This window comes from Haliotis rubra, unplaced genomic scaffold (genome assembly GCF_003918875.1).
Source record: "Haliotis rubra isolate DU_JTF1 unplaced genomic scaffold, ASM391887v1 Scf402, whole genome shotgun sequence".
In the NCBI taxonomy this organism is placed as follows: Eukaryota; Metazoa; Mollusca; class Gastropoda; order Lepetellida; family Haliotidae; genus Haliotis; species Haliotis rubra.
The window spans coordinates 33,002-47,287 of NW_025767083.1; the positions used below are offsets into that span (position 1 = coordinate 33,002).

At 41.8% G+C, this 14,286-nt stretch overlaps 2 protein-coding genes across 2 annotated transcripts in view; both read left to right on the plus strand.

Annotated features, from left to right (window-relative positions):
• Nucleotides 1-602: 602 nt before the first annotated feature.
• On the plus strand, nucleotides 603-7,282 carry LOC124287591. The gene is made up of 5 exons (XM_046724076.1): nucleotides 603-837; nucleotides 3,304-3,358; nucleotides 3,822-3,939; nucleotides 4,254-4,427; nucleotides 6,986-7,282. The coding sequence occupies exons 1-5, from the start codon at nucleotides 603-605 to the stop codon at nucleotides 7,106-7,108; spliced, it is 705 nt and encodes a 234-aa protein (XP_046580032.1). The 3' UTR covers nucleotides 7,109-7,282.
• Nucleotides 7,283-11,591: 4,309 nt separating this feature from the next.
• LOC124287593 overlaps nucleotides 11,592-14,286 on the plus strand; it is a 10,203-nt gene continuing 7,508 nt past the window's right edge. Inside the window, exons 1-2 of the mRNA XM_046724077.1 lie at nucleotides 11,592-11,654; nucleotides 11,796-12,042. Coding sequence (XP_046580033.1) covers nucleotides 11,592-11,654; nucleotides 11,796-12,042 — 310 coding nt within the window. The remainder of the gene's footprint in view (nucleotides 11,655-11,795; nucleotides 12,043-14,286) is intronic.

Sequence of the window (14,286 nt, forward strand, 5' to 3'; positions counted from 1 at the left end):
AATGTATCGTATTCTTTGGCTGTGGTTGCTGCAATGACTCAAGACGCATTTTCCTATCATAAGAAAGAAGTGACAAATTACTTTCTGCATCTACACAGCGCCGGGCTGATACAGCCGTTAAAGAAACAACACTAACGCATCGAGTGCATTTTGTCCCAGACAATCACCGACACACGTGTGGTTACAATGTGCTACAAGTAGGTACAAATTTACCGTAATTCACATCATCGATTTTATTCCTTGTTTACATAACCCTCAACTAACAGGACGAGGCACATAGGACTGACAGAAGTGTTGTCAACGGCAACAAGCCTGAACACTGTGAAAACAAAAATGCTATAGTTGGAGTGTATTATTGAGACATAACGTCAAACCATTAAACGCTAAAGATTCAGGTCGTTTACACTCACGGCATCTTGTAGGGAGACGGATTGTTTCATTCAGACAGTGTGTTCACCGATACCAACGGTAGCTGTGTTTGGAACAAAACAAGGAGATATAAGTTTGATTTCAATATGGAAACAGACTTTCTGACTTTAATGTTTTGTCTTGCGAGTCTGATGTGTAAGTCAAGCAATGGCTCTTGCTTAGAGATCCTGAACATGGTCCCATCGTCTCTGTATAGCGGCAAGAAAGTGTCAGGAAGTGTGAAAATATCAAAGACTGTAGCCAACCTGGCAGACTGCAGTTCTCACTGTGTGCTCACAGGCTACAAGATTTCTTTCATCTTTGATCCCCACACCATGATGTGTACCTGCCACACGTTGCCGTTGTCGGCGTTGACGTTAATACCAGCAGCAGGAGCAGTGGCCTTTGGACATGACACACTTCCGACGGGTAAGGTACTTTTAACAGAAAACAACATTAGGCTATGTCGGGATTCTGAGTACAGATACCAGTAAGAATGGTATCTGTTTTAGTCGTCGTAATCCACAATAGCATCATATATTTCATATATTTTATCAACACTGAGAGCTGAAGGTTTTCCTGGTCATCTTCTGGGCTGTCCGTTTCCATCTTGAACCCATGCCCAGATCCAAACACCGGAAAATATAACAGTATCAGCATATATCGTTGTCACTGTCCGTGTAGCAGGGCGTGGTGCTAGACGTGACATTACGGAGTTAACCTCTTTGGTCATGTTGACAAGGCGTCCGACTTCGGTTTAGGACCTTGGTTCGAATCCCAGCATGGGACTTTATGGCAGGCACATCCCCGTGGCTTGCTGTTGGGTGAACCCTTTTCAGCTGGATATACTCTCAAGACAGGTAGCTGAGCATCTCCATTTTATCACCAAAGGGACCATTTCATTTTAATGCCTGTAGAAACATGTTGCTTGAATGTCTATTTTAGCTTATAAACATGTGTAAATCGTACTTAATACTTGCAATGTGTTACGGGAGTGTTATACATTCGCCTCTTTTGTCTTCCAAAACCAGAAATGTTAAATCGGTGGAATATGTCAATATTGGGTTCATTTCAGGATACTTCTTCTTTGGAATAGTGTCATTTTCAGTGAGGTGTAGTCACTGACTTTAGAACTCTGAAAATTTCAGGGCTATTCCTTTGATCCTTTGAGTTGTTGCTGCATGCTTTAAGTCCTTCTTCAAGAAAGAGGGAGGTTATCCTTTTGGACCCCCTCAGCACAGATCACAATCACATCTTACTCAGATCATGGTTGACCTTGTATGTAATGTCTAGAGATGGCATACCTCACAGAAGAAAGCAAATTCTATAGCTATCAAAACAGGTAGGGGACATTCTACACTTGGTGATATTTCGGGAACCACGTTTTATGACTGTATGTGGGTTTGAAATGATTATTCTATTCTCAACCTGTTATTAATTTCGTGCAAACGTTCTTCATGATGTGCACATGAACATGGTCGGGATACAATCCGAACGTTACAGTGAAACGTGTCAGCGTATTGCTGACGGAAATTGTTTTAAACAAAATCAAACGTTCATGAATATACTACGTCTGTCACGTCAGGAACGGCTGCGTGACATTGGCATGATGGTGGAATTTGGACCAAGACAGAGCATTGTGACAAACTCTTAACAAATTAAGAGACTACAATCACAGACGTAAAAGATAATTAACGTTAAATACGAAAGCCGATCTGGTCGACAAAGCGCGACAACTGGCGCACAAGACCGTGTCATCAGAACGACTGTGCATCCGTGGTCAAAGTGCCTCTCAGACTGGAGTGGACACACGACTTGTACACATCTACAGCCATGGAACCTGTACGCCCAATGTCCAAGTGTTTTCCCCTGAGTGTCGGGCCGTCACATTACTGCAATACGTTGGACCAATAGTTACGTTTTCGGATGAAGATTTACATTGGACTTCTTTGGCAGGGGTGTCACCCATCGAGTGTGATTTTGTATGTAACTATGAACATGAACACATTTTGCGTGGTGATGCTGCCCAATAGCTTGTCACAGTGCCGGACATGCGTCGCTCATCCCTCTATTACCGTCTTCGCCATGCTTGAAGGTATGACCACGAATAAGTAGATTATCACAGAAAATGACAATTTAGAATTCCTTGGAATAGGCCTTGACACAGCCTGAGATGTATCCAAGCCTTGTTCTTATATATATCCTTTGAAATAATATGTATTGTTCATTTCTCAGTCCCTTTTGACACAGATGTCTTTGTCACGATTCAGTTAAAACATGGCAAATTTGCAGAGCTCCCTTACGAAATATCACAGTTCCCTCCCGTGTACCAAGTTGTCCGAGTTCCCATTGCTCTGGGTGCCTGACATGTTTGGGGTGTTATGACTGCAAGGCACCGAGCTTATGGTGAGCCTGATTGTGCCAGGATCTATGGCTATTTTCTAATATATAAATTGTATAACAATAATTGTTTTGATGATGATAATTATAATGAACCTCCCTCCACAAGGAATGATCATAGCCCCCCGTAGTCTTGGTCGAGTAATCGCATGTGTGCTTTACATTCTTGGATTTTGGGGTAGTGCACAGTACATTCGAATTGACCTGGAGTTTCACTTTGACCTTAAATAGTAAAACATCGTCATTTTGATAAGTATATATAAAATGGTAATCATTAACGGTATAAAAGCCTGTGCGAGTCTCGGTTGCAGTAATGTGAGCATAAATCCTCGCGTGTGCCGCCAGTTGTCAAGTCCCTGCTAGCGACACACGTGAGGATTTTCCGACATAAATTAGAGATTTAAGTGGGCACCATGTAGGTAGGTATTTCACAGCCACAGTCAAAGGAGCCCTGATTTAAACTGGTGTGAATGTAGTTCTGTGTTTCCTTTACAGATGTCGTGGACACGTGGATCACCTCCATCATAGATTCATCTTCTGCCTATTGGGTGTGAGTGTTTTCTGACTCATGTATATTGTCAAACCAGTCAGCGCAGCGACACAGTTCTTTGACGTTCATCAGCTTTGTGAAATGCGCATGCACAGTATTCAGGCTCACAGTGAAAACCACTATGATAGAATGTTAGTAATGTCGGGTTCCACCAACATCGGAAAAAATGGCATCAATGACTTGCCTTAACGTCATAACAGAGAACACTCAAGTAACACTATTTCTTTATTATTCAGAATATTTTTTCAAATCAGTTACATAAATTTACAAATAAGTTTTCTTCTTCGATAACCAGCCAGAAATTGTATTATTGTATTGATGATATTATCACATGACAGTGAAAGTTCAAGTTACGCCAACATGAATCTCCACTTTGTGCTCAGCATAACATGTATTTGTGAAGTGATCATATGAGTTTGTAAACGTTTCGAGTCTTTAAATATGGATTGTTTTTATTGTTTAGACCTTTTAAGGACTACAGTGCAAATAATATGTTGGGAGCCGCGGATTTCTACCCCAGCTATGGCAACACTCAGAAGGCCTGGTGTCCTGGACATCTCAACGATGAACAATATGTGGAGGTGAGCCAGTCAGGCTACTGTCATAGTTATCATTATCGTATAGGGTATAAATGTCATTATCATTATCGTATAGGGTATAAATGTCATTATCATTATCGTATAGGGTATAAATGTCATTATTATCATTAGTACTGCTACTGCTGTCACGACATCATCATCGTTATTCATATAATTATCGGTGCAGTCATTGTTATTGATTCTTTAAAGTTATCATCATTATTAGGATAACATGAAAGAAAAGGTCTTGTTTCTGTTCAGCTAAGCAAGCTATGTACAATGTACATATGATGAGATATATGGTTTGCGGTTCACAGCTCGGAATCCCAGAACCGATCTACATCACGGAGATCCACATCTATGAGGTGTTCTGGGTTGGTGGGGTGGAGTCTCTTTCGATCCGAGATCCGAACTCTGACTGGATGGAGGTGTGGAGAACGCCTGCTTTTGAGAAATTAGAAACAAGTCGGATTTTAATCCCCAATTTCATGGTGAGTATATGATAGCCAGGTGTTTGGTAAACATAGTATTGGTGGAATCGATGACCTAGGTTCGGTTGTGATAATCCTTGCACAATGTTGAAAGCGGCGTAAAACCCTCACCAACTCACTCATACAACATTGGCCACCCAGTGTATGCCTTATCGGTTTCATTTTTAGAATTAGATTAAGACTGACAAAAAACCTGTTCACAAGAGTATTTCACACGTGCTTGACTTCATCCAAAGCTGGCCATATGAGAAAACATTAAGTAGTTGCAGGATTGATTCTATCGTATAGAATAACTGGAATATTGAGTGCGGCGTAAAACTAAACTCACTCACTCACTCACTATCTCATCGAAGTTTCAAGTGAAATAAACCTTTAACCAGTCAAATTTCAATATAAGATGCCAATAAAAAAATTCAAATAAGTCAAAAGTTAAGCAAATTTATGATTCAAAATAATGAGTGAGTGAGGTTAGTTTTACGCCGCACTCAGCAATATTCCAGCTATATGGCGGCGGTCTGTCAATAGTCGAGTCTGGACCAGACAATCCAGTGATCAACATCATGAACATCGATCTGCGCAATTGGGAGCCGATGACATGTGTCAACCAAGTCAGCGAGAATGACCACCCGATCCCGTTAGTCCCCTCTTACAAGTATAGTCGCTTTTTTGTGAGAAGCATGGGTTGCTGAAGACCCATTCTACCCCTGATCTTCATGGGTCGATTCAAAATAAAACCTCAAGGTAGGTCGTACTTGGAGAGTATAACCACCCTATGTATTTTTCACGTTACTCCCAACTAGACTTCCAAATAAAGTCAAGCCACGAAAATTTCCGTTGGTAAATCGAGACTGGCCATATATTTTGGCGTTGATGTTGTATATTTCTTAGCCTGGGTCAAGCTTTCAAAACGTTTTATGGTAATAGACTTCTCATCAGCCAGAAACATGATACCGATGCAGTTTCCTATTTTAACTTGTACAACATGTCCGGACTTTCTTAAGTTGAAGAGCTGACTTGATTGTGCTTACTTTTGACGGGGGTTACAGGTGGGACAGGATGCGCACATCTTGATAATGGAAAAGGTTTTGTGCTCCTTGTTTCTAATAGCATTTAGGAATCATGAACGTCGCGTGACATGAAATATTCTAAATGTAAATGAGTCAGTGAGTTGGCTCAATGCCACTTTGAACATTATTTCCCGTGTATGACCACGTGATTAGAACCGTACTGGGAAACACTGACCAAAGTCATTTGAAGTACAGAAACTGTCAAATTAAGGCGATAATCTTAATAGTTCTGAATATACTAAATATTTCACACCCACATTGCAATCTTTTCCGACGACGAGCTGGTTGGATGAGCTGAAAGATAATTCCAGTTCGATTTTTAGACTTTCTGCAATCGGTGTGGAAGTATTGTTATTATAAGAGCGCTATGTTTGTTGTACCCAAAATGAACACAAACGGAGGGGGGTGGGTGTGAAGAAGGGAGGCCAACGTTTATTTTTATAGTGTGTATGTATGACAGCCTCAATATTTATAGTATAAGAATTCACGATAAATATTTGAGGACCCCATGTGTCCTTCCTCCAGAAGTAAGAGGCCAAGTGAGTATACAAATTAAGCTGTAGTGAGCTTGGGCTATCAGTTGGACAACAGAACTGACCGGACGACCTGGAGCAAAGAGTGTTGTAAGCATACAGTGTGACACTTAGGATATGTAAACTGAGAGTAAAGCTTACCGTGGGAGCTCTGAAATGAATGTTTTACTACATAAAATGTTAACGTATAAAACGTAACTAATATTCTTACATACCAATCAGTAATATACTAAGTAGTATTCTATTCCTATTGTTAAACATAGATGTATAAGTAATTATATGACAAGAAGGTCATAGAGCTGAATTGTAACTCATATATAACTACCTATTCTCGATTAAAACACTATGTACATATATACAAATATCTTACACATCATGAGTGCGATGACAGAATAGCTCCTATTTTCTGACGTAGAAAATGAACATATTTCATGGCATTTACCCTGCTACCTTTCTTCGTGAACATTCGTGTTTAATATCAGTCTGAGCAAGCCTTGATATGCTAAACAGATCCAAATTACCCCAAAACACGGTCTTTCCTGAATGGAAAAAACAACCAGGAACGGGTTTAAACTGAGCTCTGTCTTGAGCTGTCACAAGTCGTAGTTAAACAGGGAACCAGGGAACCAGCACGTTGCTTATAAATATTGTTTGTTTGTTTAACGCTGCACTGGGCAATAAATATATAGATAAGATAAAACGATAGTTTAGTTACGTGTCACGCGGTATACATACAAACAAATAATCACAATTTAAAACAAACACTACCCGGCCAGCTTGCCTATGAGACACGAACAGTCTTGAAGTCTAGCACTTGAGTAATAATATAAAGGTACCAATCAGCTGATCTAAATGCAACTTATATATAGAATAGCAGTATGTATGAGTAAATACAGTGTTATTTAAAAAAAACCCCATGTATCTGTCTTTAATTGTGTTCAATGTTCTTTTAACCTAGCCTCCAGACTTCAAGTCTGACGCAATAAGGATTGACCTTGACCTTTCGGTCCAAAGTGTCTGGTCCGAGTTCGACGCCGTGCGAGTGGTTGGCACCAGGATACGCACGCGTCACGGCCTGTGACAACATTTCACAAATAGTGCTGTCGGATTGGAGACGTGGAGAGAGGGGCAGCGCAAGTTGATGTCATCGACGTGTCGTCACAAGGACTTTGCATATCCTGAATACATTGTAGCCTGACATAACAACCGTCAGCATGTACTGTGAAACTGTGAGAGATGAGAAACATGGGAGATTGGGCATTGAAATAGTTTTAATTAGTTTTATGTTTCTATTTACGTCAAAATGTGTTATATATATTATCTAACATTGCACATGACACGGAATGTAGTTACTGTTCCATGTTTATGAACGTGAGTATAATGTGACCTGACGTCTGACTGTTGTGACGCTGTTGAATCCGTTGAGTTAGCATTTTTATGGAAATACAGTATTGAAGTATCTACCTACACGGAAGACATGTCACAGCCTAGACGCCTGTAGCTGGTACCTGCAGCAGCCGTCGCAGCCGGCCTAGCCGTCGTTAGATGATGTTGTGTCATCGCAGCTTGGCTACACTGACGCCAATCATGTTGAGAACTGTATAACCAAGTACCATACCGCACATGCACTCAACTCTCTCACTTACTAAGTTTAACTGAGTTGCGTCCCTTAGACGATCAAGGACCTCGGTTAGAATTTGCCCAGAATCTATTTTTTTATGAAAAGTGCAGGCTGGTTTCACCGAAGCGGTTAAGGTCCATCAGATCGGACTTCCTCCGACTAAAGGTAGCCTAGTGGTTAAAGCGTTCGCTCGTCACGCCGAAGGCCAGGGTTCGATTCCCCACATGGGCACAATGTGTGAAGTCCATTTCTGGTGTCCCCCGCCCTGATATTGCTGGAATATTGCTAAAAGAGGCGTAAAGCCCAACTCACTCACTCACTCACTCCTCCGACTAAAGAAGATGATACTGAAACACTGTTGAAACAGCACAACTCAGTCACGTTCAAACGTTTGCTAAGTCATGAAGCCAACATAACTGACTCATTTTCAGCAATCACCCCTTCACCAAACTATCCAATATACCCACAAATTCTCTCGGCCAGAATAATAGAATGCACCTGTAATCAGGTTTCTAGATATCTTGCAAGAAATTAACAATGCAGTAGTTTTGTTACCCTTAGTTTATGTATTAATACACCACGTGAACAGGCTGTGTTGGTGAGGGGCGTGTTTGCCCGGAGTTGCGTCCCATGGGCGGGCAGGAAGCCTCTATTATCCTCTATACAATTCTTGATTTGTCAGCATCATACCCCATTGTTAATTTGTAGTACCTGCACCTCTCAGTACTTTCATTCCATCTAAGGCAGGCACAACCTCATGCACCTGGAATACTGTTAAGACCGACCTTCAAACAAGCCCACACCCTGTGTAAAGACAACTTGGATATCGGATACTGTCAACTGTAATGACATAAAATCTGTTATTGAGTAGCTAAGGGCGAGCAAGCGTCAACAACATGTGTCGTTCACACTCATCTCGCTAGAGGTTGCAGTTATTGAAGCAGGCCGTGTAGTGTTCCCCTTGTGAGGAGTACGCGAAGACGTCTCCATGTAGTTCATGTTGCCAATGCATCCTGTAAGAGCTTGTAATTATTCTATCACTTTAACTTTACCTTGTGTTGTGTAAGTTGACAGGTGCATCTTCGTTCCCATGCTTGATGTAGTTTCTTGTAGATGTTCCTGCAGTTCATCATTAAATATATATCCGTGTCCCTGTGTGGATTATAGGCAGTACATCACAGGTGTAGAGATGACAAACGCAGGTTGATATGCGAGACCTGCCTGTTTTCATGTCACCCTGACCTGACATTTGATGAAAATCAAGGGCAGGTAATTCGAGATCACGAGGGGGTGTGCATCCTTGGGTTGATTTAAGTTTACCCGCATGCAAGCACGTTGGATGTGGAACACTACCACGAATTTGAGGTGGGGTGGGGGTGGGAGGATGATGATCTAGGCAATCTAGACAATCCAGTGATCAACAGCATGAGCATTGATCTACGCAGCTGGGATGCAATGACATGTGTAAACCCAGTCAGCGAGCCTGACCACTCGATCCCTTTAGTCGCCTCTTACGACAAGCATTGGTTACTGAAGACCAATTCTAACCCGGACCTTCACAGGTACTAGAGAAAGACTAAACCCTTTAACCCTTTAAGCGCCAATCCCTTCAAGCCCTGTTTGTCCCGTGTATTTATGTACATATAATCTCCTATCCTATCCTTGTTAGGCATTTCTGTCTTTCATGATATTGATGTTAATAAGCAAATATACACATATAAATAATTACTGATTATGGTTACAGATTTAGATATTAAAAAAAAACAAGTGAGAAAAGTCGTGTCATGTTATATATTAAATGTGACGTTATTGAAGAAGGAACGCCTGCAGTTACGGCCGTTCAGAGGAGCTGTCAGTGGACAGGTTTACAAATTGGTCCAGTCGCCTACGGGACTTGCTGTGTTTGTCGGGTACAGGAGGGCGAAAGTGGCATGCAGAGAAGGAATGGTCGAAGAAACATTTCTGGGACAAATCCCAAGTCTAGTCAACTTTCGGAGCAACGTTTGAAGGAAGACCGCGAGGATGTTACACAGCGCTAACTCATATTACTAGCTTAGCCCTCGTTAATAAATATAACCTTTTGACCTCAGCGGGCATATTTCTAACTTATGAAAGCATTACAGTATAGTAACGGAAAAAAAAGAACTCTGAACTTGTGTAGTAATATACTATTCAAAAAAAGAAACGCACAACCCAGAAATCTGTTGCGAAAGTGATGTATTTTCAAACATGTATAACTCGTCCCCAAATAGACTTTAGGAAATGAATTTTTGCATCAGTTTAGAAGAAGGAAATGTTTATACAACCAAGTGGATAATTTTAGATAACGGAGACGCTGAGCGCCATGGTGACGACGTAGCACGAATCTCCTGGCTCTCAGGCTAATCTCTCTCAACCTGTTCTGTACAGTTTGACCGGATATCCTCCATGTACCCTGGCTGCTGTGCTCTCACCCGTGGCAGGACGATCACGCAAATGTAGTGATCTTGGGCTACAGTGGTGACTCGAGGTCTGCCTGTACGGGGAGGGTCATTTGTAATACTTGTTTGGATGTAACGAGCTGTAAGCCGTGATATCGTTCTTAGACGCCTGCATTCTTTCAATGACGATGTTCCGTGTCGGAGCGTCAAGTCATGGCGTAGTGATTTGACCTTGAAACTCCTTCAAAACGAATGCCGATTTCCCAAAGTAATCTGGATTTTTATAGCCAGCCAGACAGCGCAAGCTCTTTGCTGCACAATTTCAACTGGAAGTTGATTTCTGTTGCGTTGCGGTGAGGAATTTTTGTATCCTTGTAAGAAATCTCATCACAATCAACATTTTCAGGTAAAGTCGAATTTTGACGTGTACAATTGTTTAAAATCATGTTATCAACACTTTTGTTACATATTTTGACGATTGTTTGAACACAATAGGTAATTGATAGATTTTAAAACATACAAAACGCCTGTGCGTTTCTTTTTGGGGATAGTATATATGTATAGTATTGTAACCTTCCTCAATGTCGAAATTCTTTGTACACAAGACATCATATTGGTAATAGGGTGGCATAGGCATAGTTACATGCCACAGTTGAGACAGTAGGAAATTAAGGCATTCGTAGTAATTGTCAGTTGGAGCAAAACATTCAAGTGTTGCTGTAAAGTCGAACACTCGATGGCAGCGACTGGAATGTAAAGTTGCCTCTCCCTACACATGAACGACTGTATTCCTGCAAACTGGTCACATGAGTGAGTTAGTGAGTTTAGTTTGACGCCGCACTCGGAAATATTCCAGCTATATGGCGGCGGGCTGTAAATAATCAAGTCTGGACCAGACAATCCAGTGATTAACATCATGTCATCGATCTACGCAATTGTGACACGATGACATGTGTCAACCAAGTCAGCGAGCCTGACCATCCGATCCCGATACTCGCCTCTTACGACAAGCATGGGTTACTGAAGATCAATTCTTACCCGGATCTTCCCGGGGGTGATCAAATGAATGATACACATGGGGAATAGTGTTCTTTGCATTTCTTTGTTTGTACACATTTCGTTTCATTGATGATACTTCTGTGCATCTGACATACAGAAAATGAGACTTACGTTTCCCTTTGCGGTTAAGTTTATTCTGTTTAGTTCGAATACCCCTGTACATCAATCAACTGGACGTAAGTTGTATTCCGCGTGAATGATTAACACACGAGTGACAAAATGTAGGTTTTGAAGCCATACTACTAACCAAGTATCGAATGAAGTAAATCTAATTAATAGAAAGAACACAAAACATAACAGTTGCCTCAGAACGCTTCCAAATATTTGTATTGACCTTCTGAAGATGACGTGTAAGAACTGCAGATTCTCCCAAGAACTGGTTAATCTTCCGTTTAAGTCACAGCGAGTTGTCCTTGTTCAAATCCTTCTGGCGGTGTCCTTGACAACCTATTAGGTTTATAACTATGCCCCCTGCTGTCGACTACTGTTATCTTCCTTGCACACGAGCTCTCGAGAGCTCATTGGTGGTAGGCGGCATGATAGTACTCCAGTAGTAGACCGTACTCCATACCTTATACCGGAAGTCCTGGTAGAGACCTAATTATGCATGTGTTCCCAAGTAACAAAAAGGTTGACATGTAACGTATTTTGAACTATCATACCTTTAGGTGTGGGTTGCTGAAGTTCAGAAAACTCTGAATGGCGGTAAAGAGTTTGTCCTTGTCAACAAGCAATCCTATGGTGATCAGAAGGTTGGCGACAAACTGTGTGTGAAGCTAGTTGGCCGTACGGACGGTGACATTGTACCCAAAGGCCGGTTCTACATTGAAGGCATGGATGGGCCAGTGTCGGCCCACACACCCAATATACAGACACCCAAGCCAGGGACACCTCACACCTCTAGCCACGTCACAGGTAAAAATTGAGTGAGCTGAGTTGCAGGATCATAGGGCACTATTTCTGCCATGTTGTAAGTGGTAATACCAAGAATAGATTCCCATGTTGTAAGTGGTAATACCAAGAATAGATTCCCATGTTGTAAGTGGTAATACCAAGAATAGATTCCCATGTTGTAAGTGGTAATACCAAGAATAGATTCCCATGTTGTAAGTGGTAATACCAAGAATAGATTCACATGTTGTATGCCTGTGGGTGCACACTAAGGAAGATTGAATATTAAAGTGAACTACCATCTGGTGATACGCCACTGAGTGAGTGAGGCGTTCCATGAGCTATGAAAGGTAATAAATTTATCTAGGGTAAATACGGTAGTCTAGACGGACTACCGTGAGGCATGTGCTGCAATGAGAAGTTGTGCTTGTTTAGTCACGTGGTAGAAGGTTACAAGGTGGGTTGAAGATATTGTTTCGTCACTGAGGTCTACGCGTTACTCAGGCGAGTAGCTTTGCCTTGGTTTCTGGCCCTTATGTCCCTCATGGATCAAGTAAGAGTCTACGACTTCTACTCCGACGTTTCTCAGGAGCCGAGACAGGAGACCAGTTCGGAACCTTTTGAGTCCTTTCAACTGCTTAAGGACTACATGACTGACAAACTGAAGTTATTAGAAGAGAGACATTGTCGACGAGTCCGAGGGAAAGGTCTCTCTCAGTGTTTTCTAAAAGGTGGAGAAAAATTGATACGCCAAACTTTAAATACAAAGGGAACGAAATTCAATTCAAGTTCACCCTGATATTTCTGACAGACTAGGATTCTGCTCGAAGACACTGTAACAGGAGAGATTTTCCAGAATGTTTAGAACTTATAGACACTCATTCAATGTCTCTATTAAGAAGAGGAATAAGTTCATCAGTGACTGGCGGACAGATCTCCGTCGGGATGGGGATTGATATCGGAGTTGGAAGGTGACGAAATTGTTTCTAATTCGGAGGAGGAGAGACGGTTTGAAAGGGCAGAGACCAAGGCACTTCGTAAGAGATAACGTCGTGAGTTCGTCAGGGCCCCGAGGGCAGAGGACCTCAAGGATCCGCTTAACTCAAGTCCTTATCCTCAACCAACTTTACAACCAACATCTCAGCTCCTCCCAATCAGCCCTTTCGTCAGTACTCGGGCGTCATCACCCCGTCTCCAGGCCATGTTTCTTCTTGTGGAGAGGTCGGACACTGGCGAGCCACGTGTCCTGCAGCAGCAGCTTTGCGCCGGTCAGCCCAGCAGAACTCCAGGGAGGTAGCTCCCCAACAGGACGCAAAAAGAAATACAGTGAGAGACAAAGTCTTGGAGAAAACTAAGGCGTGGAGTCTTCGCCGGAAACCGTGACTTACAGTTATTCAGATTCGACTTCATCTGCAGGGTTAGAAGGTATCGAACTTGAGACAAGTGCCTTGCATCTATCTGAAAATTTCGAGTTTGGAGTATAGTTCTCATGTTATAGTAAAGGGGAATCTTAAGAATCATGTCGCCTTCTGGAGACAAATTTCTGCTTCTTGATTACATTTTGCAAGTCATAGAACACGGTTATGTTATTCCATTTGTCGAAGAAACCCTCCTCCTTCGTGTAGTCGTAACAACTGCTCTGGCATTTAAATATGGCGAGTTTGTGACTGACGCAATTCAACAACTCTTGGCGAAATAATTGTATAGTGCAAGCCACACAAAACCTCTACATTATAAGCCCACTGTATCAGTGTCCGTTCAAAAATCGGTAGGCAAGAAAAGGTTAATTTTAGACCTGAGGTTAGTAATCGTTACGTTTGGAAGGAGAAGATTGTTCTTGAAGGTCATAATGTAGCATTGAACCTTGTTCATATTGGCGGATGGCTACGTTTAAATTTGATTTAAAGTCAGGTTTAATATCACATTGATATTCACAAAGATCAGCACAAGTTTTAGGTTTTTCGTGGACAGATAATAACGGCTATATCAAGCATTATTGTTTTACTGTTCTCCTTTTCGGTTTTGACTTCTGTACCATATATTTTCACCAAGTGTCTCAGACCACTCGTGAAGTATTGGAGACAGAATCTGCCAGTTGATATAATCGTGTATCTGATTGATGGGTTCGGCCCCTCGCTCAGACTCTAGCTTTATGCAGCAAGCATTCATCTTTCGTGAAGATCTACGTTAGCAAAGGCAGGTTCTTTGTCTGCAACGATCAGAAATCAGTGTGGGCACCTTCTCAAGACAGCATAGGAAGGGCTGGTT

Coding starts and splice junctions, on each gene's coding strand:
- LOC124287591 (XM_046724076.1), top strand. CDS start 603: ATGGTCCCATCGTCTCTGTATAGCGGCAAGAAAGTGTCAGGAAGTGTG. Junction 838..3,303: donor ACATGACACACTTCCGACGG/GTAAGGTACTTT, acceptor TTTCCTTTACAG/ATGTCGTGGACACGTGGATC. Junction 3,940..4,253: donor ACGATGAACAATATGTGGAG/GTGAGCCAGTCA, acceptor TGCGGTTCACAG/CTCGGAATCCCAGAACCGAT.